The following is a 24,272-nucleotide window of genomic DNA, read 5'->3' as shown; positions in this document are numbered from 1 at the left end:
GAGGTCATCCTCCCGAAATCGAACCCACCACCTCCCACGGCAACTGCGTTGCTGAGAGGCTCCTGGTTCATTTTCTCGCGCTTGAACGCTATTCACCTCGGCCACAAAGATGCCCCTCCCTCCCTACACACACACTCACAAACACAAAACAGGCTTACACAGAGATGTACTGTAACGAGCACAACTGGTGTATCCTTGAACAAGACCACGATGCGCTCCCATCCACTGAATATTCAGCACAATAAACAACAACAGTGTATGTCACAATCTGTATTCACAAGTGTGTCAGACATACCCAGTAGTAGCAGCTTCGTGCACTGACTTGTCGACACCCAGATCTGATGACGTAGGCTACATGTAACATCTGCTGCTAACTAGTCCGATGACCATTCTTGGTAGGAAAGGTCAAACTTACCAAGCCAAAACACCGTTACAAAACACACAGGAGTCAAACAATCGAATTTACTCCTCACGATATGGAAAATTCTACTGGGACTTCTGTGCGCAGGCTAGGATTAGGCATTTCTTCAGGTCTGGTTTGTGACAAGTCAGAGGTGGAAGCGGTTTCTAGATCCAAAATATTCCAGGAAACAGTTGTCATACCACATGACAACATCCAAAATCAGGAAAATTAGGGATATGGGGAAACAGCTGCTTTTTAAATCAGCTTTTTTCAATCAAAAACACATTACGAGACCATATTTCCAATCAAAAAAGAAAAGCTCTTTTAAATTATGCATAGGCCTACTTATTTAGAAGATAAGTGTGTTCTTTTCAGTCAATTTAAAACTTTTAATCATGTTTATGACTTTGAATTGTAGTATTTTTTCCATTGGTGATTAGGAATTCCCAATTTTAACTAAGTCGAATCTCGATTTGCGGAATCGGGCCCATGGTAGCCTTCATAGTTGAAGACGAACATTCATCAATATCACTAAACAAATATGTATTTATTTATCTGATTGGTGTTCATGGCCAAATAGGGAAAACCGGGATGACTTAAAGTCATAGCTGAAACAGGGAAATCTGGATACGATGTACATATACGAGACCTTACTGGTCAAGGTGCTGAACACGCATGGAGATATACGCACGTGTAGGCCACCTAACTGGTCAAGGTGCTCAACACGCATGAAAATATACATACGGGTACGCGACCTTACTGGTCAAGGTGCTGAACACGCATAGAGATAAAAGCACGTGTAGGCCACCTTACTGGTTAAGGCACTGAACACGCATGAAGATATACATACGGGTACGCGACCTTACTGGTCAAGGCGCTGAACACGCATAGAGATATAAGCACGTGTACGCAACATTACTGGTCAAGGTATTGAACACGCATAAAGATATACGTACGTGTAGGTGACCTTACTCGTCAATGTGCTCAACACGCATAAACATATTACCTACATGTAAGTGACCTTACTGATCAACGCGCTGAACACCCATAAAGATATGTGTTTTTTGGTCACAGGTGGGCATAGTGCAGCTGGTATGCCATGCAGTGAACAGACATGTGCATATATATATATATATATATATATATATATATATATATATATATATATATATATATATATATATATATATATATATATATATATATATATATATATATATATACACACACATAGGCATAGGTTGTTTCAGGTTGTCATATACATGTATATATATATATATACACATAGGCATAGGTTGTTTCAGGTTGTCACAGGTGAATACAGAAAGCCTATCTGAGTTATAACATACACACAGATGGTAAGAGGTGGAGACAAACGGGTGATTTGAACTAACTACACAGTGAGCATGAAGGTGACATTTAGGGTCACAGGTGAACATAGACGAGCAATTTGAGTTACACTGGACAGTGAACATGCAGGGGATAAATCTGGTCACATGAGAATACAGACAGGTGATTTGAGTTACACTATACAGCGAGTAGGTGAAAATTCTGGTCACAGGTGAAGATACACGGGGATCTGGATTACACTATACAGCGAGTAGGTGAAAATTCTGGTCACAGGTGAAGATACACGGGGATCTGGATTACACTATACAGCGAGTAGGTGAAAATTCTGGCCACAGGTGAAGATACACGGGGATGTGAGTTAAACTGTGCACTGAGCATGGGATAATTCTGGCCACAGTTGAAGACACACGGGGATTTGAGTTAAATAATACAGTGAGCAGGGGATAATTCTGGCCACAGTTGAGGATACACGGGGATGTGAGTTAAACAATACAGTGAGCATGGGATAATTCTGGCCACAGTTGAAGATACACGGGGATGTGAGTTAAACAATACAGTGAGCATGGGATAATTCTGGCCACAGTTGAAGATACACGGGGATTTGAGTTAAATAATACAGTGAGCAGGGGATAATTCTGGCCACAGTTGAAGATACACGGGGATGTGAGTTAAACTGTGCACTGAGCATGGGATAATTCTGGCCACAGTTGAAGATACACGGGGATTTGAGTTAAACAACACAGTGAGCATGGGATAATTCTGGGCCACAGTTGAAGATACACGGGGATTTGAGTTAAACAATACAGTGAGCAGGGGATAATTCTGGGCCACAGTTGAAGATACACGGGGATTTGAGTTAAACTATGCACTGAGCAGGGGATAATTCTGGCCACAGTTGAAGATACACGGGGATGTGAGTTAAACTATGCACTGAGCATGGGATAATTCTGGCCACAGTTGAAAATACACGGGGATGTGAGTTAAACTATGCACTGAGCATGGGATAATTCTGGCCACAGTTGAAGATACACGGGAATTTGAGCTAAACTATGCACTGAGCATGGGATAATTCTGGCCACAGTTGAAGATACACGGGGATGTGAGTTAAACTATGCACTGAGCATGGGATAATTCTGGCCACAGTTGAAGATACACGGGGATTTGAGCTAAACTATGCACTGAGCAGGGGACAGTCCTGGTCGTTAACCAGAGATAAACTATGTGATAATGATTACTTGCTGACAGTTGCAGTAAAAGCTTACCAAAAACGAGGATGGTTTCGTTAAAAGGCGTTGAAAGATAATCGATCTTGAGATTATTGATCATTGATCATTGATTTGAGAAAAGAATATCCCTACAAATCACGACTTTATCCTGACTGACGTACACGGACAGGTGAATGAATTGCACAATCATACAAATCACGACTTCATCCTGACTGACGTACACGGACAGGTGAATGAATTGCACAATCATACAAATCACGACTTCATCCTGACTGACGTACACGGACAGGTGAATGAATTGCACAATCATACAAATCACGACTTCATCCTGACTGACGTACACGGACAGGTGAATGAATTGCACAATCCAGCAGAAGAGCGGTTCTTGGGAGAGGTGTAAATAGGCAGGTATTGTAGAGTTTACCTAGATATATCATTAACATGGGATTGCACACAGGTGAAAACGAAAGAGGCGTGATTTAGGGGGAACAAGGATGAATATTTCTTCGCGGAATATAGTCGCCATGTGACTGAAAAATTGTTAAGCGCGACGTTAAACCCCAAGCACTCACGTGCAAATTGTGTATAACACTTACATACTATGATGGGAGGATGAGACAGACCTTGGCTAAAAGTTTAGGGTACAAGGGTTAAACACATCGAGCACCGTCTGCTCGATATCAACAGTTTTAATGGAAACAATGATTTATTTTATTCTGTGAGAGCAACGGTCCGCCTCCAACCATGTGGTTATGGGCTCTATCAAGGCACCCACCTAGCTGTGTAGGCCTATGTACCAATGACGTGCACCATACACACGGCCACTAGAACTCGGCTGGTCGAAAGTAACGTTGTTTGTTAGAATTGTGCAAAAGCATCTATGTATATCTATTACACTTTGTACCGCACCGCTCCATTTCTATCAACTGGACAAAACTACCATTAGCACTCACTTAACAAAACCGAGATTATGCGTATCATGAATATTTACAACTGTCACGCTCCAGGTTTCGTGTTCCCATTTCCGAAAACAAAATTCACGCTAAGTGCATCCGTCTTGATAACACCGTTTCATGAATTAAGTACATAATATGAATGGTTATGGACGAAAATTATAAACGATCAGGAAACACTATTTCAAGATGAATGTGGTCATATAAAATCTCACGAATACGGCGATGGCCTCACGGTGCTCAGATGTTTAGGTCACACTTGGAGAGTAACCTATTTATAGCAGCGAACAGCTGATCGGCAGCGAGCAGCGTTTGACAGCCACGGGAACTACACGGAGCGAGTGGCTGGGCAAATGGACGCTAATACAGCAAACAGGAAAAAATATCGGCTTTCCACGACGAATTATGCTGTATAACTTTTCATGAATAGAAATCTGTGGTTAACCGTTGCGCTGATACCCGCGGTAGACGATACGCAAAGTCAAGGCACTGCGACAGTTGTGGTAACCAAGGTATGTTATTTTATGCTACGGTACATCTATTGCCTATATAGTGGAAATTGTTGATGTGTGATAGGCTTTGTGAAGCCGAAAATGGTAGACCCGACCACGACCGGGTGTATTCACACAAACACACCGATCTGCTGGTTATGGTTGGGCTGCTAAGGCATGGGCACAACAAAGCCAGCTGGTCAGCTCTCGCCGCACAGGTACTAACCACCAATGTTGGCCACTGCTTAAACATTACTGGTGCTAAGCTCCATAGACAGGGACATTGCATTACTTAATTGATCTACTTCCGTGATGAACCGATAAAACGCCTTCTTACAGCGACTGGATGTACTAATTTGTGGCAATATCAGTTTAATGGTAAGATTTGCCGGGGATACCGACCGCGGAGAACAAAGGTAGAGCTGGCCGCTGCTACGCGCAGCCCAGGTCTATCGGCCTGGCTCCATCCCGCCGTAATGCCATGCAGCTATCGATTCCTTACATCTACATTAATTATACATTGCAGTTTGCTATACGTCATATGCGGAAGATGTCAGTTTGACCAAGGACACTTACATGTCCGCCCTCTGGTCGTAAGATCACGTCCTCTCACGACTTTAATCCATTCAGTAGAGGTTGGATTAACATGTATTACAACAGCTGACCTCCCCTGCGGTGCTCATTTAACACCGAAAAACTGGCAGCTGAGCGCTTAACAAATGCCCTCAGAATTACTCAATAAATTAGGGAAATCGGATGTAGTGCTGAGCCCTAACACTAGATATACTCGGCACAAGACGACACGCTAACTGCGATTTAGCCGATGGAATAACGGTGTACAGCATTAGTCCGGATTTGATCTCATAGGCGCAGTCTGTTTTGTTGATTCGGTTAAGTCGATCTCGAGCGATTCTTAAGGAGCAAGCACTGGTTAAATGAGAATGTAATTTCAGAAATATAAAATGTGTAGAAATCACGGTTTGCATGTTGTATTGTCTGGTGTTAAGCGGACTGAATCCTGCCACCACATTTTCACTGGCCAGCTGTATGGTCATTCTGAAGGCTGGACGTCATAATCCCATGGGTTAAGTATTAGTTCTGCCTGATCCGATATAATCATTGCTGTGTTAGGTGACGATTCGAGTTCATACTAAAAAATGCCATGTTAAGTAAACATTTAGCTCATTTAAGTAAAATTTGATGCTAAGAGAAGATTACCCGCACATTTTGTGTTAAATGCGGGTTTTAGGTGAAGAAAGAAGTGAAGAAAAAAATTGTGTGTTTAGTGAGGAGTAAACCTGCAGTTCAGTAAGAAGTTGCAGTATCGAGATACGTTATTCCTCAGACAAAGGTGGGTACCGGATCTTCGGACCCATCCTCCGTTGCTCATCCTTTGGGACGTTTTGGCCTATAAGATGAGAATACATGTATATCCCCGTGAAGATCTAAACGTCCTAAACCCTGACTGACAGCCCAGAGCAGTCTTGTCTCTGTCCACAGGTTAGCACACTTTGTCATCGGTGCCTGCTATCTGTGCTCTGCACCATACTACTATACCGCTAAATGCCCGGCTCTCATCCCGACCAGCTGATTAGGAACCACGTGAATTCGACCGGTCATGTGACCTCATTTCCCGCCCTAGTTTCAGAAGGCTGGCTACGTTATTATAGCAGTCGTAGTAAACAACTTGGTGCATGGCTCAGGGCGGACAGCGTAGGCCGAACCTTTGCCCTGCTTATCCAACCTCTGCCAATCCTGCTCAGCCAAGTCTCCAGGCAAAGTTTACCCTGCTTATGAAGCAGCGTTTAATATATGTAAAAAGCCATGATCACATGACCGAAGACGACACACTGCTCAGCTGGCGCTCTGTCTGGCAAACATTTAACGCGATTCAGCGCAGGGTTATAAAACAGGGCTTACAAGCTATAATGCCGCAAACAGTAGTGATCATCCCATGTCTGCCATCAAACTGTTCTAAAAGCAGCTGTGGGCAGCGTAGGCTTGACGACCAGTTCTGTAATACGCTGACTTACTTTCTCAGGCTGAGGAGGTACCTGCAAGTTGAGAGCAGTGGCCGAATTTTAAGCAGTGAATGGACGCATTCCTCCTCCCTCAAAACTGCTCCATCTGCTTCAAACGTCAGCGTGAACATTCCAGGTTAACGAGGTGTGACCTGTTTTCTGCTCATGTTCCAGGTCTACACATGTATGTGGTCTTTCTATAGAAATTATTCCCGTTTACCTAAGTGCCAGAATCAGAATGCGTATTGCGGAGAGACCGGCGTACTGGGGAGACGGGGGTACATTGTGACACTTCTCGATCGCTCAAACATGCGTTTTGGGGAGACCGGGGTACATTGTGACACTTCTCGATCGCTCAAACATGCGTTTTGGGGAGACTGGGGTATATTGCAACACTTCTTGCTTAAAACCTGCATCTTTGTGAGACCGGGGTACAACACATAGGTAACTAAAGCTCACTATTACGACTAAAAACTGGCAAAACAAAACTGGCAAAAAAAAAAAAAATGTATGTCCGACATCACAACAATCTACAGTGGCAAGCTACTCGTCTCTTTTGCACGATTGAAGCCTTTCTGATTCAGGGAACTTAGACATATTGTGGACATCGACGTTTCAGGTGTAGACCGAAAGTCTCCATCATGATTTATCCAACTGTATTTGATTTTTTTTTTGTTTTGTTTTTTTTTTTTTTTTGATTGGTGTTTTACGCCGTACTCAAGAATATTTCACTTATACGACGGCGGCCAGCATTATGGTGGGTGGAAACCGGGCCCAGCCCGGGGGAAACCCACGACCATCCGCAGGTTGCTGACAGACCTTCCCACTTACGGCCGGAGAGGAAGCCAGCATGAGCTGGATTTGAACTCACAGCGACCGCATTGGTGAGAGGCTCCTGGGTCATTACGCTGCGCTAGCGCGCTAACCGACTGAGCCACGGAGGCCCCAACTGTATTTGAGCATGTCACTCAAGCTGACCACGTTTTGAGGCGATCTTTGTAATAGCTCGATCGTTCTTTGACACATAATTCGTTGCACGTAAACAATGAGCATTTACAGGCTGGATGAACAGGCCTAGCCACTGCATCGTAAAGTGTTAAGATAAAGTTTATTAACGTCATGCAGTATGACCAAGGGAAGGGCGAAATCAGTATTAAAAGCAAAAGGTTCAACCCAAAACTACATGTAGCAAATCTAGCGTGTAGCGGTGGTAAATATTGTCTTGTACGTGTTTGGCTTATTTAAACCATGGAGATATATATAACTCCATGTTTAAACACGTCACAGTGAGCATAGATCGCATAGATGCAGACCCATGTCCTGGTGGCGATTGACAGGGTCATTTAGTACCGATGAATGACCGGTCAACGTATCCTGACAAACGGCTTATGTGACTCTGAGTGGTCAAGGAACTCTGCGCAGAGTAAATCTATATAGGTCTAATGCTGTCCTTCAGCAGGTCTAAACAGAGGTTTCAGTCTCTGGTTTTGTAGAAGGTAATTTAAGCAGACCGGCCTTAAGTTTACACGAGCGCATTGATTTTCCTTACAATTCATGTAGTAAATTTATCAATTCCAACCTTTAAAATATATATGCCCTAACTTCGCGTGGTATGCCATACCACCACATGCAGCTTGCATTTTTCTCTACAATTTATCCAAAAAATCAAGCTAGCATGACCACCATGTTGTTTAACTGTGGTTGCTGGATGTGAAGTCATAGTCTTTTGTTACCCTGGTAACCTCCAGAAGGGAAGGAAATAACACTGGCAAAAATACCACTGGGTATGGCATTGTATGGATTGAGTTTTCAGCTCTATCGACGACATAAAATATTCTGATATATTTTAACTAGGTGCAAATTAACAGTGCAGAAATTTACAGTGTATCTACAACCTAAAATGTCTGGGTGGCAGTATTAACCAGTCAGTGCTCCTTCACTCTTCATTTCGGAGGCAAATCTTGGACACAATTGCCTGAATTGCGAATGTGTAATCTCAAGCCCCCGATAAAAGCTCATTTTTCTGGTTAGATCCCTCTACTTTTTGTAGAAAGACCCTCTGATTGTCCGGGTAGAGGTTTCAGTTCCTGATTGTCTGGGTGGTGATTTGAACCCTCGATTGCCTGGGTGGAGGCTTGAGTCCCCAATTATCTGGGTGGACATTTGAGTCCTCGATTGATTAGATGCTAATCTGAGCCCCTGATTGTCTGGATAGAGATTCGAGTGCCTGATTATCTGTGTAGAAATTTCTGTGTAACCTGGGTGGAGATTTGTGTCCCGGGTTGTCTGGGTGGAGATTTTAGTCCCTGATTGTCTTAGTAGAAATTTCCATGTAACCTGGGTGAAGATTTGTGTCCCGCGTTGTTTTTGTGGATATTTGAATCCCTTATTGTCTTTGTATAGAGGTTTTATTCTCTGATTCCCGGATTGGGTGGAGGTTTTATTCTCTGATAATCTAGGTGGAGATTTGTGTCTCTGATTGTCTGGGTGTGTATTTGAGTCTCCAGTTGTCTGGGTGGAGACATGATTGTTTGGGTAGAGAATTGAATCCTTGATTGTCTGGGTAGAGATTCGAGCCCTTGACTGCTTGGTAGAAATTTGAATCCTCGATTGTCTAGGTGGAGATTTGAGTCCTTGATTGTTTGGGTGGAGATTTGAATCCTCGATTGTCTGGGTAGAGATTCGAGTCCTTGACTGTTTGGGAGAAATTTGAATCCTCGATTGTCTAGGTGGAGATTCGAATCCTTGATTGTTTGGGTAGAGAGTTGAATCCTTGATTGTCTGGGTAGAGATTCGAGTCCTTGACTGCTTGGTAGAAATTTGAATCCTCGATTGTCTAGGTGGAGATTTGAGTCCTTGATTGTTTGGGTAGAGATTTGAATCCTCGATTGTCTGGGTAGAGATTCGAGCCCTTGACTGCTTGGTAGAAATTTGAATCCTCGATTGTCTAGGTGGAGATTCGAGTCCTTGATTGTTTGGGTAGAGATTTGAATCCTCGATTGTCTGGGTAGAGATTCGAGTCCTTGACTGCTTGGTAGAAATTTGAATCCTCGATTGTCTAGGTGGAGATTTGAGTCCTTGATTGTTTGGGTAGAGATTTGAATCCTCTATTGTCTGGGTAGAGATTCGAGCCCTTGACTGCTTGGTGGAAATTTGAATCTTCGATTGTCCAGGTGGAGATTCGAGTCCTTGATTGTTTGGATGGAGATTTGAATCCCTGGGTATCGAGGCAGAGATTTTGGTCCCTGTTTGATTCGAGAGTTGTGGGTCTTTAATATCATCGGGTTTTATGTTTAATCTTTGTGGTCTGAACCGATGTATCAGCTATCAGAGTGGATTACTGGTCGTACAGAAAACTATCTGGACATATACGAATTGGAATTTTAATCTTAACATCATGCTTGACATATGTATCAGTACAGGGACTTAGTGAGCGACTTGGTACTTAATGTAAACGAATATATCTTAAACATGTAGTTACGCGTATCTTGAGAGTTTGTCAACTGTTTGGGGAGCTACTGCAGGTGTCTGATTACACGTACGAGGCAAAGCTCTCGTACCTTGCATAGGTGTGAAGCGTACAAAGAACAGTACCCTGGACATTGGCTTATTTGACTAACCTACTGCTGTAGTTTTTATGCAGAAATCTCTCGAACGTCTATAAGTTTGCACTCGGCGTGCCTTGTTCGAACTTTAGGCTTTAAGTATTCAGAGGATGTGTGCCAATTTGTTTGTAGCATACACTGCGAATGCTGGATATGCAGAAAGTTATTTTATATCTGCTGTACTGAATTTGGCAATTTATGTTATTGTTAGGTTTTCTGATAATAGTCATGTGGGTGGTAAGTGATCCTGTCTTTGTGAAAATATCAGATAACCACACAGATAGATATTATATTATTCAGCTCTATATGACCGTATTTTGCTTTAAGTGAATGATGTGGCATGTAATGCCCAGTATGTATAACCTGTTTACTGAACGCAGGACCTTGAACACTGGCTTAGAAGATAATTTCCTTCATTCTTTATTTTATCGAAGTGTACTCAAAATTATTTCACCGCAACGATGTTCACAAGGCGACTGAGTGCAAACATTCTATCACCGGGTCTCTGTCTCGTCCCCTGCGTTCCAATACGAAGTCACTACTTCCTTGTGTAACCTTGCTGGATATAAACATGACAATCCGTCAACCCAGGGGACAGTGAACCGAGCTGCAATAGGCCTGTGTACATTTCATAAACGCGCTGCGAAACTGCAAGGGCACTCCATATGACAATGGCAAACTGTCCGATGAACATGTATCAGCTGGAATGCAAGATTTGACCCTCTATACTCAGAGTCACGAGTGGAAATCTATTGACAATCGTATTGTGTAAGCTAGGCCCAGTGCTCGAATAGCTATATAATTCTTTTCGGTACAAGCATATACATAACCTATCAATAAATGGGTGCATCTGTACAAAGACAGCGATGATCTCATCCCCCATTCTGGTGACAATAATCTCAAGAATCGCACCAAAATGTCCACTCAAGCATGAACTGGAACTATGTAGTGTGTGTTTGTAGCGACTCCTGAGGTATGCTGTCCGAGTATTTGCTATGTGCATGTACACTATTTATTTGGCATATTTAACTTTAGTAGCTGTGACTGTTTTCAAGTCGCTAATGTTTCAGTGTAATGTAAGCTCTGAGATCAGATTTTAGGTTAAGGCAGGGGTAGTTGTGGGCAATACTCAGTAATACACCCACTGTCAGGCCAGAGGTGAAGTTAGGGCTGGGCTAAGTGTAGCTCGCACTCAGCGACACACCTGCTCTGAGGCCAGACGCGAAGTTAAGGTTGGGGTAAGAGTAGGCCGTAATCAGCATTACATCCGCTCTAAGGCCAGACGCGAGGTTAAGGCTGGGGTAAGTGTAAGTCGTACTCATTAATACACCCACTTTGAGGTCAGACGGGAAGTTAAGGATGGGGTAAGTGTAAGTCTTACTCATTAATACACCCACTCTGAGGCCAGACGCGAGGTTAAGGCTGGGGTAAGTGTAAGTCGTACTCATGAATACACCCACTTTGAGGTCAGACGGGAAGTTAAGGCTGGGGTAAGTGTAGGCCGTACTCAGTAATACGTCTACTCTCAAGCCAGACACGAAGTTAAAGCTAGGGTAAATGGAAGACGTACTCAGTAATACACCCGCTCTGAGGCCAAACGCGGGTTTAAGGCTGAGGTAAGTGTAGGCCATACTCAGACATACGCGCGCTCTGAGGCGTGAAACTAAGGCTGGGCCTAGTGTAGGCCGTACTCAGCCATATGCGCGCTCTGAGGCCAGACGCCAGGTTAAGGTTGAGATAAGTACGGACCGAACTCAGTAACACATCCGCTCTGAGGCCACACGCGAAGCTAAGGCTGGGCTAAGTGTAGGCCGCACTCAGTAATACGTCCGCTCTGAGGCCAGACGCGAAGTTTAATCTGAGGTAGGTAAAGGCAGTACTCAGCTACACACCTGAGATTCTGAGGTCAGATGCGAAGCTAAGGCTGGTCTAAGTTTAGGCCGTACTCAGCAATACGAGCGCTCTGATGCCAAACGCGAGGTTAAGGTTGAAGTAACTGTGGATCGTACCCATTAATACACCCATTCTGGGGCCAAACGCAAGGTTGAGGCTGAGTAAGTGTAGGCCGTACTGGGTAATACACCCGCTCTGAGGCCAGACGCGAAGTTAAGGTTGGAGTAAGTGTAGGCCGTACTCAGTAATACACCTGCAGTTTAGAAGAGGTCAGGTTTAGGTGGGCCCGAGTTTGGGCTTACTCAATAATATACCCGCTACACATGTAATAGGAACAGCATTACAGTGCTTGAACTAGCATAAGCATAGCATAAAGGATTTTCCCTTTAACATATTTAGCTTAGTTGGTAGAGTGTTGGTCTTCGGCTGTGGAGATCCAAGTCCAAATCCTTGTGAGACCCAAAGGGTAGACCGTTTAACCATTACACTGGTACCGTAACCAAAGAGGTTACAAGAAGCGTTGGGCCTGTGAACGTGGGTGTGTCTTGGGATAAGGAAATGATTTAGGCGAAAAGAAGTGTAACAGAAGCGCCATTCGCGTACCAGTATCAGCAAGAGCGGCATTCCCGTGCTTGTATTGACAGGAGCAGCATCCCCGTGCTTGTATTAGCAGGAGCAGCCTTCCCATGCACGAACAACATTTCCGCGCTTGTATCAGCAGAAGCAGCATTCCCGTGCTTGCATTAACAGGGTCAGCATTTCCTTGCTCGTATTAGCTGGAGCAGATTTCCCGTGCTTGTATTAGCACGAGCAGCATTCCCGTGCTTGTATCAGCAGAAGCAGCATTCCCATGCTTGCATTAACAGGGTCAGCATTTCCTTGCTCGTATTAGCTGGAGCAGATTCCCCGTGCTTGTATTAGCAGAAGCAGCATTCCCGTGCTTGTATTAGCAGAAGCAGCACTCCCGTGCTTGCATTAACAGGGTCAGCATTTCTTGCTCGTATTAGCTGGAGCAGATTTCCCGTGCTTGTATTAGCAGGAGCAGCATTCCCGTGCTGTCAGTAGCAGTAGCGAGTGGGAACTTTCCTTTAGCTCAGTTGGTACAACGTTGCTTTCGGCTTTGGAGAATTATCAGTGTGACCTGCAAAGTATGACCTACAAAATAAACCTTTCAAACGTTTCAAGTTCATATATGGCAAGAGTAGGATGGGGCAGAATTTGGTCCAGTTATCGTAGGCAAAATGGTGACCATGCATATATAGGAGACAGGAGACATCGGATACCTGATTGTGTACTCAGGTGAAAATGACCTGGATTTTATCTGGTGCGGACAGGTGGTAATCTCGTCTGCAGATATAGAGCAGGCTTGAGTGGCCTTCACTGATAATCTGTGGAGGACCCACTTTCCCTCACAGCAGTCTTTTTATTGCAATGATAGTGATTATATTTTCGAGAAATCATATGAAAAATGCACAGGGAACACTCTTAGGGATAGGAAAGTAGCCCGTAAACCTGAGACTATTGGCTGCTCAGAGCATGCTGATTTCAGGACATCGTAATGAACACAGCCTTGTAGCATAGGATTTACGAAATAACATTGAAAATGTAACAGCATGCAGTTAACTTTTGATATTAACCTACTCATGTAGTGTTAATCACCAAAGGTGTCTAATCTATGTTTTCAGATCCAGAACCACCTGCTGGATTTCAGGTGGACAGTTAGCATGACGTTGGATTCACTGTTGTCTTCTATTTCCAAACGTCTATGAAGTTTGGATAAACATTGGCTAACTAGGCGTGTAATACATTTCCTCAAGCTGACCTGTCTAACCTATCAGAAATGGGAGAATCCACGCCTCCAAAGCGACAACGACACACGTCGTCGGAATCCAACAAGTCTGGCGTTTCGACGGATAGCGTGGGTCAGTACATCCCGACTCCTCCAGACGGTGGGTGGGGATGGGTCATCGTCTTCGCCTCACTGATCTGTAACATCATCGTTGACGGTATCAACTACTCCTTCGGTGTCTTCATGTTGGAATTCGCAAACTACTTTGGAGAGACCAAGAGCAAGACGTCACTGGTTGGATCTCTTTTATGCGGGATGTACCTTATGACTGGTAATGTACAAAGATTCGCACTAACAGTTTAACATAATATGACCAAGTCACAACTCCAGACATTGCATGTTGCGTTTGTATTCCGTTTTTTTTTAAGATTCGTGAATTATGCTCTATGTGTTGTTTCTCAGAGTTCTCACTTTGATCCACTGTAATAATATATCAGCTGTACTAGAAAAAAGGAACCGAGCAAAAACATACGAATGGATTCAGATTCAAATATTGAGTAAGAAGTAGAAAAACGTGGATGAAATAATATGGCCACGGTTCCATATGTATGCCGTCACCCGTTACTGTGGACTTTAGGGTTACCATAACGCCACGGCTCCATATGTATGGCTTCATCTGTTACCGTGGACTTTAGGGTTACCATAACGCCACGGCTCCATATGTATGCCTTCATCTGTTACTTTGGACTTTAGGGTTACCATAACGCCACGGCTCCATATGTATGGCTTCATCTGTTACCGTGGACTTTAGGGTTACCATAACGCCACGGCTCCATATGTATGCCTTCATCTGTTACTTTGGACTTTAGGGCTACCATAACGCCACTGTTCCATATGTATGGCTTCATCTGCGACTGTGGACTTCAGGGCTATCATAACGCCACGGCTCCATATGTATGCCTTCATCTGTTACTTTGGACTTTAGGGTTACCATAACGCCACGGCTCCATATGTATGCCTTCATCTGTTACTTTGGACTTTAGGGCTACCATAACGCCACTGTTCCATATGTATGGCTTCATCTGCGACTGTGGACTTTAGGGCTATCATAACGCCACGGCTCCATATGTATGGCTTCATCTGTTACCGTGGACTTTAGGGTTACCATAACGCCACGGCTCCATATGTATGCCTTCATCTGCGACTGTGGACTTTAGGGCTATCATAACGCCACTGTTCCATATGTATGCCTTCATCTGCTACTTTGGACTTCAGGGCTACTGTTAAATACGATCTGTCCATTCATTTTGTCTGCTAGTGTCAGTTTTCCATGGGGGTAATTTTTAAATATTTGAAATAAATTAGACCCAATACCAGATGCAAAAAGAATGGTAATATAAAAAATGCATGCCTGAACATAGCCGCTATGATGGCAGTATAGTAGAAACAAGGGAAAACTGAGAGCTAGCGTGAAATTTGATTTATCAATGTTTGTACCATCAGACAGGGCAATCGAAAAATGGTGTCATTATTAAACAATATGGCTTCACGCAGAGAGAACTTCGGACGGCTATATATACTGACCTCACGGTAGAGAGCTTCAACTTCTACCATTATAATGGGTTTGTTAGGCCAATGAAAAATCACACAGTTTAGTAAAATGACGTGTTCCGACAACAGCAAGGGGTCTTCATACATAAACCCGAATCTGGAAGGCTTTATACACAACCACAATAGCATAATAATAATAATCAAACCTCATAAAGCTATGAGTAGAGAATGTTAATCTTGAGTTTATTTCCTTCGCAGGTCCCATAGTAAGTGCTCTGGTCAACAAGTTTGGGTGCCGCCCGGTGACAATGGCCGGTAGCATCGTGGCCACCTTCGCCTTCCTTTTGAGCACACAATCTAGCTCCGTGGAGGTTCTCATTCTCACATACGGCGTCATGGGAGGTAAGCGGCTACTTCAGATCTACAACAACAATGAGGTTATGTCATTCATTTCATTTGGATTTTATACTCAGCAGTTACTTTATAAATCTTATTTCCATTCACACATATTTGAAACACTGAAAGCGTTCAAAGTCAGGCTCTCCTTGGTATATACATATTGATTTATGCATTTATTTGATTGGTGTTTTACGCCGTGCTCAAGAATATTCCACTTATACGACGGCGGCCAGCATTATGGTGGGAGGAAACCGGGTAGAGCCCGGTGGAAACCCACGACCATCCGCAGGTTGCTGGCAGGCCTTCCCACATACGGCCGGAGAGGAAGCCAGCATGAACTGGACTTGAACTCACAGGGACCGCATTGGTGAGAGGCTACTGAGTCATTACGCTGCGCTTGCGGGCTAACCAGCTGAGCCACGGAGGCCCCTTATTCATATTGAATGGCTGCAGATATTTCTATAACAGGTGTCCGCAGATACTTCTGCCAGATGTCTACAGATATTTCTATATCGTATGTCTACAGATATTTCTATATCGGAAGTCTACAGATATTTATATATCAAATATATACAGATATTTATGTCAGGTTTCTACAGATACATGTATTTCTATATCGGAAGTCTACAGATATTTCTATATCGGAAGTCTGCAGATATTTCTATATCAAACATCTACAGATATTCATGTCAGGTGCCTACAAATATTTCCATATCAGATGTCTACAGATATTTGTACGTCATGCCCCGGGATCACTAAGCGATCTTGGACTAAAGTCAAAATTTCAAATTTGGTATAGATCTTTCTACTATTTTACCGTAATTTGTTATAAAATAACTTACTCAGAATTTACGTTGTTAAGCTATATTTTGACCTTGTTGCATAAGAAATAACAATTTTAAAGCGATTTGAAATTTTGACTGTCTAAGATCGCTTGGTGATCTCGGTGCAAGATGTCTACAGATAGTTGTATATCAAATGAAAATGTGGAATGTTCAACAATGCATAGCAGGAGGGAGTATCTACTTAACTGAAGAAAAACTCAACTTGACATGTCATTTCAGGGATGGGTTTTGGGTTGATCTACTTGCCGTCTATCGTCAGTGTTGGATACTACTTTGAAAAAAGGCGCGCCTTGGCAACTGGCATAGCAGTCTGTGGTTCTGGAATAGGTACCTTTATATTTGCTCCACTGTCCCAGTACCTGCTCAAAGAGTTTGACTGGAAGAACGCCATGTTCATCCTGGCTGGAATTGTCCTTCATGGAACTGTATGTGGGATGTTGATGAGACCACTGGAGCCGCCAAAGAAGAGAAAGCGCCGGCCTAGGACCAAGAATATGCTGGATAGGCTGAAGGAAAAGCAAAACGCCAAGAACGGCCACCATCGAAGCGAGTCGGAATCCAACATGCTGACTTTTGGAGTAAAGGACACTAACCGTGTTCTAGAAGGTGTTATGGAAGCCAAAATGCTTCGAGAGAAACAACTTCAAGAAGATGATTCCGAAGTTGGCTCTATCCCTAGTACATATTTTCTAAAAGGTCTTAGTGGCGATGGTCGCTCTCAAAAACTTTCTATATCCGAAAAGGGAGAACAGCAAAGCTCTCCGACAAGTCCTGATATGGCGCCAAAGATAGTTATAGCGGATTCAGAAGACACGAATTCCTCCCCTACAAGGGAGAGACCTTTGTCGTCGGAGGTCGCTGCGGATGTGTCACCTATATACGAGGAAGCTGCAGACAATGGGAAAGCTGAAAACAACAGTGTGGATGACAATGATGACACCGATGGCGCAGCTACAAAGCGGGGCTCGGAGAAATCAAACTCTACGAACCAATCGGGAAGTCGGTCCACTGTGATGTCTGACCATGTGGCGAATGGTCCCGTGGTACCTGCCAGTCGTGATCGCAGCATGACGGACGGCTTCCATACCCGCTCCCAGTCCGTCAAGAACGATAATAAGTACGCGGTAAATGGTCGCTCGCCTCATCACGAGGTGGCGCCACTCCTAGCGCGGAGTGAGGCTGGTATCGACAGAATCAGAGATACGACAGGCAGTAAAAAGAGTCACGTCAGAAGTGCTGTTTGGAGGCCAGGCAGCCATCTGCGGGTGGAGGAAAAAGTTCCTTCATTCCATAAAGAAGACTATGCTAGGCCATTGTACAGAAAAGATATATTTTACAGTGGGAGTATTTTAAACATTCCACAGTTTCAATCTCAACCAGATATGCGCAGTTACATAACTAGCATAACAACCATACCGGGCACCCTGGCCCACGAGAAGGCGAGTACTACGGTGTGGGACAGGTGTACATGTCTGCCAAAGTCAGCCCGGGACACCTTGGGAGAGATGTTGGATGTGTCTCTACTCTCCAATGTGGCCTTCATGTTGATCTGTTTAGGCAATGTGTTTGCCATGGCCGGTTTCCTGGTTCCCTTCGTGTACCTCGTGGACAGGGCACAGCTTTTGAAGATAGACGAAAACAACTCCGCCTTTCTTATCTCTGTCATAGGTAAGGGTATACCGCTGTATGTATGAGAATAGGCCTATTTGTTTAGCACTTTTTATTTGTCTACCCACCTTTAGTTTGTTTGCTTCTCAATTTTAGCTCGTAACTATTGTCGGCTTGTTTCTTCGGCCAAGGTTCCTGTTTTCCACGCCATTTTCTCACTTTGTGTTTACCCTACTTCTTTACCATTTCCGCATGTTTAACCCTAGCCTTGTAGCATCTCATGGGAATTGGCCAACATTAGGGGTATAGTTTTTTTCCGACTGGGCAGAGAAAACCCTTAAAATATGCTGAAAACTTGACCATGTGAACATGCGGAAAGGACTGTTACTGGCACGTCAGCACCCTGTTCCATAAGCCAAAGATCTAGATGTCGTGGGAACGGAAAGCCTCTGTCATGGGAAAAAAATACGTTTTTTTTTATCCTATTGCTGTAATATTTATCTATGTAGATATGTAGATAGAAACATCTTTATAGGTCATCTGGTATCATTATTCCTAAATAAATGGTAATATTCATTCATGAGTTTCCATCTGTTACTGGGTTTCTCCATGTTCTTTACTCGTTTCCCATCTGATAAACCCTTGTTTAATGAGTTTCCATCTGTTACTGGGTTTCTCCATGTTCTTTACTTGTTTCCTATCTGTTGAACGCTTGTTTAATGAGTTTCCGTCTGTTACTGGGTTTCTCCATGTTCTTTACTCGTTTCCCACCTGTTGAACCCTTGTTTAATGAGTTTCCATCTGTTACTAGGTTTCTCCATGTCTTTTACACATTTCTCACACGTTGGACTATGTTTTCAGGCATAACAAACACGGTTGGCCGGCTGTTGGTTGGGTTCCTCGCTGACCTACCTCGTGTGGACAGCCTGGTTATTAACAATGTCGCCCTCATCCTGGCTGGGATAGCCTCGGCACTGGCACCGTTCTGTGTCTCCTATCCACTCTTGGTCGTTTTTTCATCTGTATTTGGTCTCTGTATGGGTAAGTTTTACGCGAGCAAACCGTGTCACTTGGGAAAAACAATCAAAGCCTGCAGGATTCATTCCAAACGCTAATTAATACGATTTCTGCCACAGGCTTAACGTTACAGATTGTCATGGTTATGTTTGTAGAAAGAACTAGGTGTAAAAATACTTCCGTTGATTTTTGTTCTGAGTTTTCAAAGAGTGTTAGGAAGCATTTAAGTATTTGAAAACTATGGTGGGTTTAAAGAGCCGTGCTGACAGTATCTAGGAACTCTGACAGGAAGGAATTTTTGAGAACATTCTTTCAGTAATCTTTCACTCATGGGTAAATGAGTTATTCCAACATTCTGTGTCGTGATTAGAGTTGGATAAACTTCCTTTGACGTCAGAATTCCTATCCTCGAATAGCATGGTCCATAAAGCCCACCCTAGAATTCAGATGTTTGAGGGTCTTTAACCCTTTTGATACAAATCACATAAAAATAAATTAAGGTACATTTATGCATAGTTTTAAGTGGTCTATTTGGTGATGACTGCTTGGGTTTTTAGAGGTTTTTTCTTTTAAGAAAAAAATGTTCTTAGAACGGCCATTAACAGGGAAAGCAATGATAAAGTACATTATGCAACTGTTAGGGGTCGAATTTTAAATAGTACGATATGCATTGGGGTCAGATTTCTGCACACACGTATAGCACAATGCGCTGTGTGCATTTTTATTACCCCTAGATTTCAAAATTTGTGACATAGTGAATTGTGTATTAGAGTCAATGTGAAAGTAAATGATAGGGGTGGTATCTAAAATAGTACTACGTGTATTGAGCTGAGGTTTTACATACACGTACATGTACAACACAATTACACAAGGGGAATGTTTCATGGTTGACGCACTGTGTGTATATCAATACTTAATGTAAATTACAAAATTTACAACTTCAGGATTTTATGCATTGAGTTGAAATTTTGCATTTATGTGTCTCCTACAGGCGAGGCCTTTTGTGAAGGAAGTGTGCGAAGAAAGACAGCCCTAATGGCTATGAGTTGAAACTTATAACGATGCCTACTTTTTCACTCGTCTATTTTTTCAGCGGCTTTCATCTCACTTACATCTATCATCTTGTGTGATTTACTTGGTTTGGAGAAATTAACAAATGCGTTTGGTTTACTGACGTTAGCTCGAGGAGTATCTGCCATAGCGGGCCCACCTCTTACAGGTACGTCTCATGTATGTGCCCACCTAGCCCAATGTTGTGCCGAACCGTTGCGACATAAGATTCGTATTGCATTTCGTAGCAAGAGGTTAATTGGCGTGAATATCACGACAGGTTGACGGCAGTCTCGCACAAGGTGCGAAACTGTGACGATCGATGAGGTCTTCGAATTTTTTAAGAACTTCAAAAGAATGACAACGATCTGCCCACTCCCTTTGTGACAAGCTTACGAATAATTAAGAATGCCTTACGACACTATCTGTCATAAATTCGTGTTCATTCATAAGTATTTTGTATCTAATCCGCATTAATCGGCTGATTTTGAGAAATGCTACGACATAATGATAGTTCTGGAATGATTACTTTACATTTACCATTGCAATCAAAAGCTTGGCGAATATTTACGAAGCTTTTGCGAATACTTACGAATCATTATGAACTGATGTAAAGTCGCAAAGTTATTAAACTTTTTGAAATGCTCCCGACGAATACATTACGAACGCTCAAGAATCAGTACCAAAGACTACGAATGCAATGCGTTATGTTACAACGTCAATTCGTAACGGTTCGGCAAAAAATTCTTCTAAGTGGGATTGGGGCCTTAGGCGGGGGCGTGAGAATGGAGCCCTAGGTTAAGGCGTGGGAATGAGGCCCTAGGTGAGGCCATGGGAATGAGGCCTTAGGTGAGGGCATGGAAATGGTGAGGGCGTGAGAATGGAGCCCTAGGTTAAGGCGTGGGAATGGGGCCCTAGGTGAGGGCATGGGAATGGGGCCTTAGGTGAGAGCGTGGGAATGGAGCGTTAGATGAGGGCGGGGTCACCTTTCACAGATACGTCATTTATTTATGTAAGGTGATGTTCGAACCATTTTCACATTGACACGAGAATGTGACATGGAATCTTGGCTGATTCATAACAGATGTCAAGTGATCGTACGCTATAGGTTATTTGTCACAAGATATCAGTTAAAGGGCTTTCTTAGGTTCTCATTCATGAGCATATTGTACCGAAGGGATCTTGCGACGTTTGTCCACCGGTGTGTCCGTTTGTTCACCTGTCCCTATATTCCACGTGATGACAATAGATATCAAACCGCTTGAGACTAAGATTTCATGCTTTGTACGCGGGTTCCTATTTGGGTGAGGTAGTTGTCTAAAAACTGAGGCACTTACGATGAAACAATGATCTTCATGACAAATGACTAGAAAGGTTTCTAGGTCAACTTACTGGAAATGACAAGTTTCACATATGATTTTCAAATTCCACGGTTTCATATTGGGATGAAGCATTTTGCATTTTAAGCTGGAACTGATTCCATGAGATTGCTGTTTTCTCTATCGACTGATTAAAACTAAGGAATGTTCCTCTACTTTATCCCCTGGTTGTGTTGGACGCTATGTATTCTAAAGTTTCGTACACAATAAGCTGTTAAACCGGATTGGATTGTGTCAAGATACTCACTTCGTTTTTGTCATTGTTATGTACATGTAATGAGGTTTCTGAATGTTTGTTCTAACAAACTTCTGTGACTTTGTTGACAGGAGCTATATATGACATGACGGGAAGCTACGACGGCGCGTTCTACGTGGGCGGAGGCATCATTCTGATAGGAGCCTTGCTGCACTGTTTCCTTCACCTACCCTGCATTAAGAGAAACCAAAGCAGACCTGACCGTGATAATGACGTGTTTACTGACGCTGATACCATAGAGGTAGCTCCAGCCACGCGAGTCGATGATACTGTCACTTCTGTCTGATGTGGCAGACAGTCTTCTGATATATCCGTTTGTGAACAGTCTTCTAACACCGGTATATCAATGTATTGGTGAGCAGACAGCTTTCTTATATAATTATTGGTGAAAAGACAGTTATCATTCTACGTAGACATTGGCGAAAAGACAGTCTTCTGATATAGCTATTGGCGAACAGTCTTCTAACACCGGTATTTCAATATATTTGTGAGCAGACAGCTTTCTCATATAACTATTGGTGAAAAGACAGTTATCACTCTATGTAGACATTGGCGAAAAGACAGTCATCTGATATAGCTATTATTGAAAAGGCAGTCTTCAGATATAGCTACTGGTGAGCAGACAGTTGTATGATAAACATTCGGTGAGCAGATGTCGTCTGATATTGTCATTGGTTAGCAGACAGGCATTTGATGCAGCTCCAACTGTGAACAGACAGTCGTCTGATGCAGCTCCAACTATGAGGAGACAGTCGTCTGATGCAGCTCCAACTATGAGGAGGCAGTCGTCTGATGCAGCTCCAACTATGAGGAGACAGTCGTCTGATGCAGCTCCAACTATGAGGAGACAGTCGTCTGATACAGCTCCAACTATGAGGAGGCAGTCGTGTGATGCAGCTCCAACTATGAGGAGACAGTCGTCTGATGCAGCCACAACTGTGAACAGACGGTCGTCTGATGCAGCCCTACTGTGAGCAGACGGTCGTCTGATGCAGCTCCAGCTGTGAGCACACGGTCGTCTGATGCAGCTCCAACTGTGAACAGACAGTCGTCTGATGCAGCTCCCACTGTGAGCAGACAGTCGTCTGATGCAGCTCCAACTGTGAGCAGACAGTCGTCTGATACACCCCCAACTGTGAGCAGTTGTCTGATGCAGCTCCAACTGTGAACAGACAATTTACTGCAACGGTGCTAGGCACTCGGACAAAGGGCGCTACAGACCTGAGCATATTTTCCTTCTCTTGCTTGGGTTAGAGAGAACAACTGAAATACCTCACGTGCTTTGTTTTGTGTTACTCCTCCTTTGGTGTCGTTTATAAGACGTCTTTCAAGTTACAAAAGAATATTTTGTATATTTGAAAAAATTCTCAAGGTGTCACTGTTTACGAGGCATTGTTTTTCAGAAGACAGTTTTTCTACATACTTTTGATTACCTGTTTCAATGACTCTAGAGTAAATGAATATACGGAAGTCTGTTCCCTGGAAGAGCACTCGTAGAGAACCTGGTAACGTGCTCGTGAAAGCAGAGAGTCCATGGCACTATCTTCCGTTTGATGCGGATATTCACTGCGAATTGAAGGGAAGGAAGTATCTAATACCAAGAGGAATAACTCTGCAAGGCACAGTTGTCTATCAGTTTCCACACAGACACTTCACGGCCCCAATAGAGTGTTCAGATTACTGGTCAGCTATGATGGATCGGCTTGAGTCCACTGTTATAGCTCAACTGTAAGTTTTTTTTTATATGTAGAGAGATAAAAAGAGTATGTGATGAAGTTTACACTGTATGAAATGACAATGTCCATTTTGTTAAATCTTGACCCTTTCTGTCCAGAGGATTTCTTATTAAAACAAACACGTGTTTATTGTGAATCTGTGTGCAGCACGTGTATCTTCGATAATTTTCTCCTCTTTGTCTTCTCTTTTTTCCACATATGAATATATGCACATGAAGATCACAAAGGTATTTTATCTATATACCATAGTCCTTAATCACAACGGCCACACACCCACCAACGAAGGATGCATCTTTATCGAGAGGTCGTGAAGTTGTTGGTGAGTGAGTGAGTGCTTGGGGTTTAACGTGAAGTTGTTGGTGAGTGAGTGAGTGCTTGGGGTTTAACGTGAAGTTGTTGGTGAGTGAGTGAGTGCTTGGGGATTAACGTGAAGTTGTTGGTGAGTGAGTGAGTGCTTGGGGTTTAACGTGAAGTTGTTGGTGAGTGAGTGAGTGCTTGGGGTTTAACGTGAAGTTGTTGGTGAAAATAGCCTAATTCTTTGTGGGTTAAATGTTGTTACGGTCGCTCTTGCTGGCTTCCTCTCCTGCCGTACGTGAGAAGGTCTGTCACCTACCTGCGTATGATCGTGGGTTTTCCCCGGGGTCTGCCCGGTTTCCTCTCACCATAATTCTGGCCGCCGTCGTATAATTGAGATATTCCT

The 24,272-nt window shown here is 43.4% G+C and overlaps 1 protein-coding gene across 1 annotated transcript; it reads left to right on the top strand.

Annotated features, from left to right (window-relative positions):
- Positions 1 to 4,264: 4,264 nt before the first annotated feature.
- Positions 4,265 to 23,731, top strand: LOC135481656 (monocarboxylate transporter 10-like). Its single transcript, XM_064761343.1, has 7 exons — positions 4,265 to 4,444; positions 13,628 to 14,062; positions 15,541 to 15,684; positions 16,746 to 18,194; positions 18,996 to 19,175; positions 20,245 to 20,370; positions 21,908 to 23,731. The coding sequence occupies exons 2-7, from the start codon at positions 13,783 to 13,785 to the stop codon at positions 22,120 to 22,122; spliced, it is 2,394 nt and encodes a 797-aa protein (XP_064617413.1). The 5' UTR covers positions 4,265 to 4,444; positions 13,628 to 13,782; the 3' UTR covers positions 22,123 to 23,731.
- Positions 23,732 to 24,272: the final 541 nt, after the last annotated feature.

This window comes from Liolophura sinensis, chromosome 1 (assembly GCF_032854445.1).
Source record: "Liolophura sinensis isolate JHLJ2023 chromosome 1, CUHK_Ljap_v2, whole genome shotgun sequence".
Taxonomy (NCBI): domain Eukaryota; kingdom Metazoa; phylum Mollusca; class Polyplacophora; order Chitonida; family Chitonidae; genus Liolophura; species Liolophura sinensis.
Note: the sequence above shows the minus strand (reverse complement) of the source record. Positions and strands in the feature narration are given on the sequence as shown.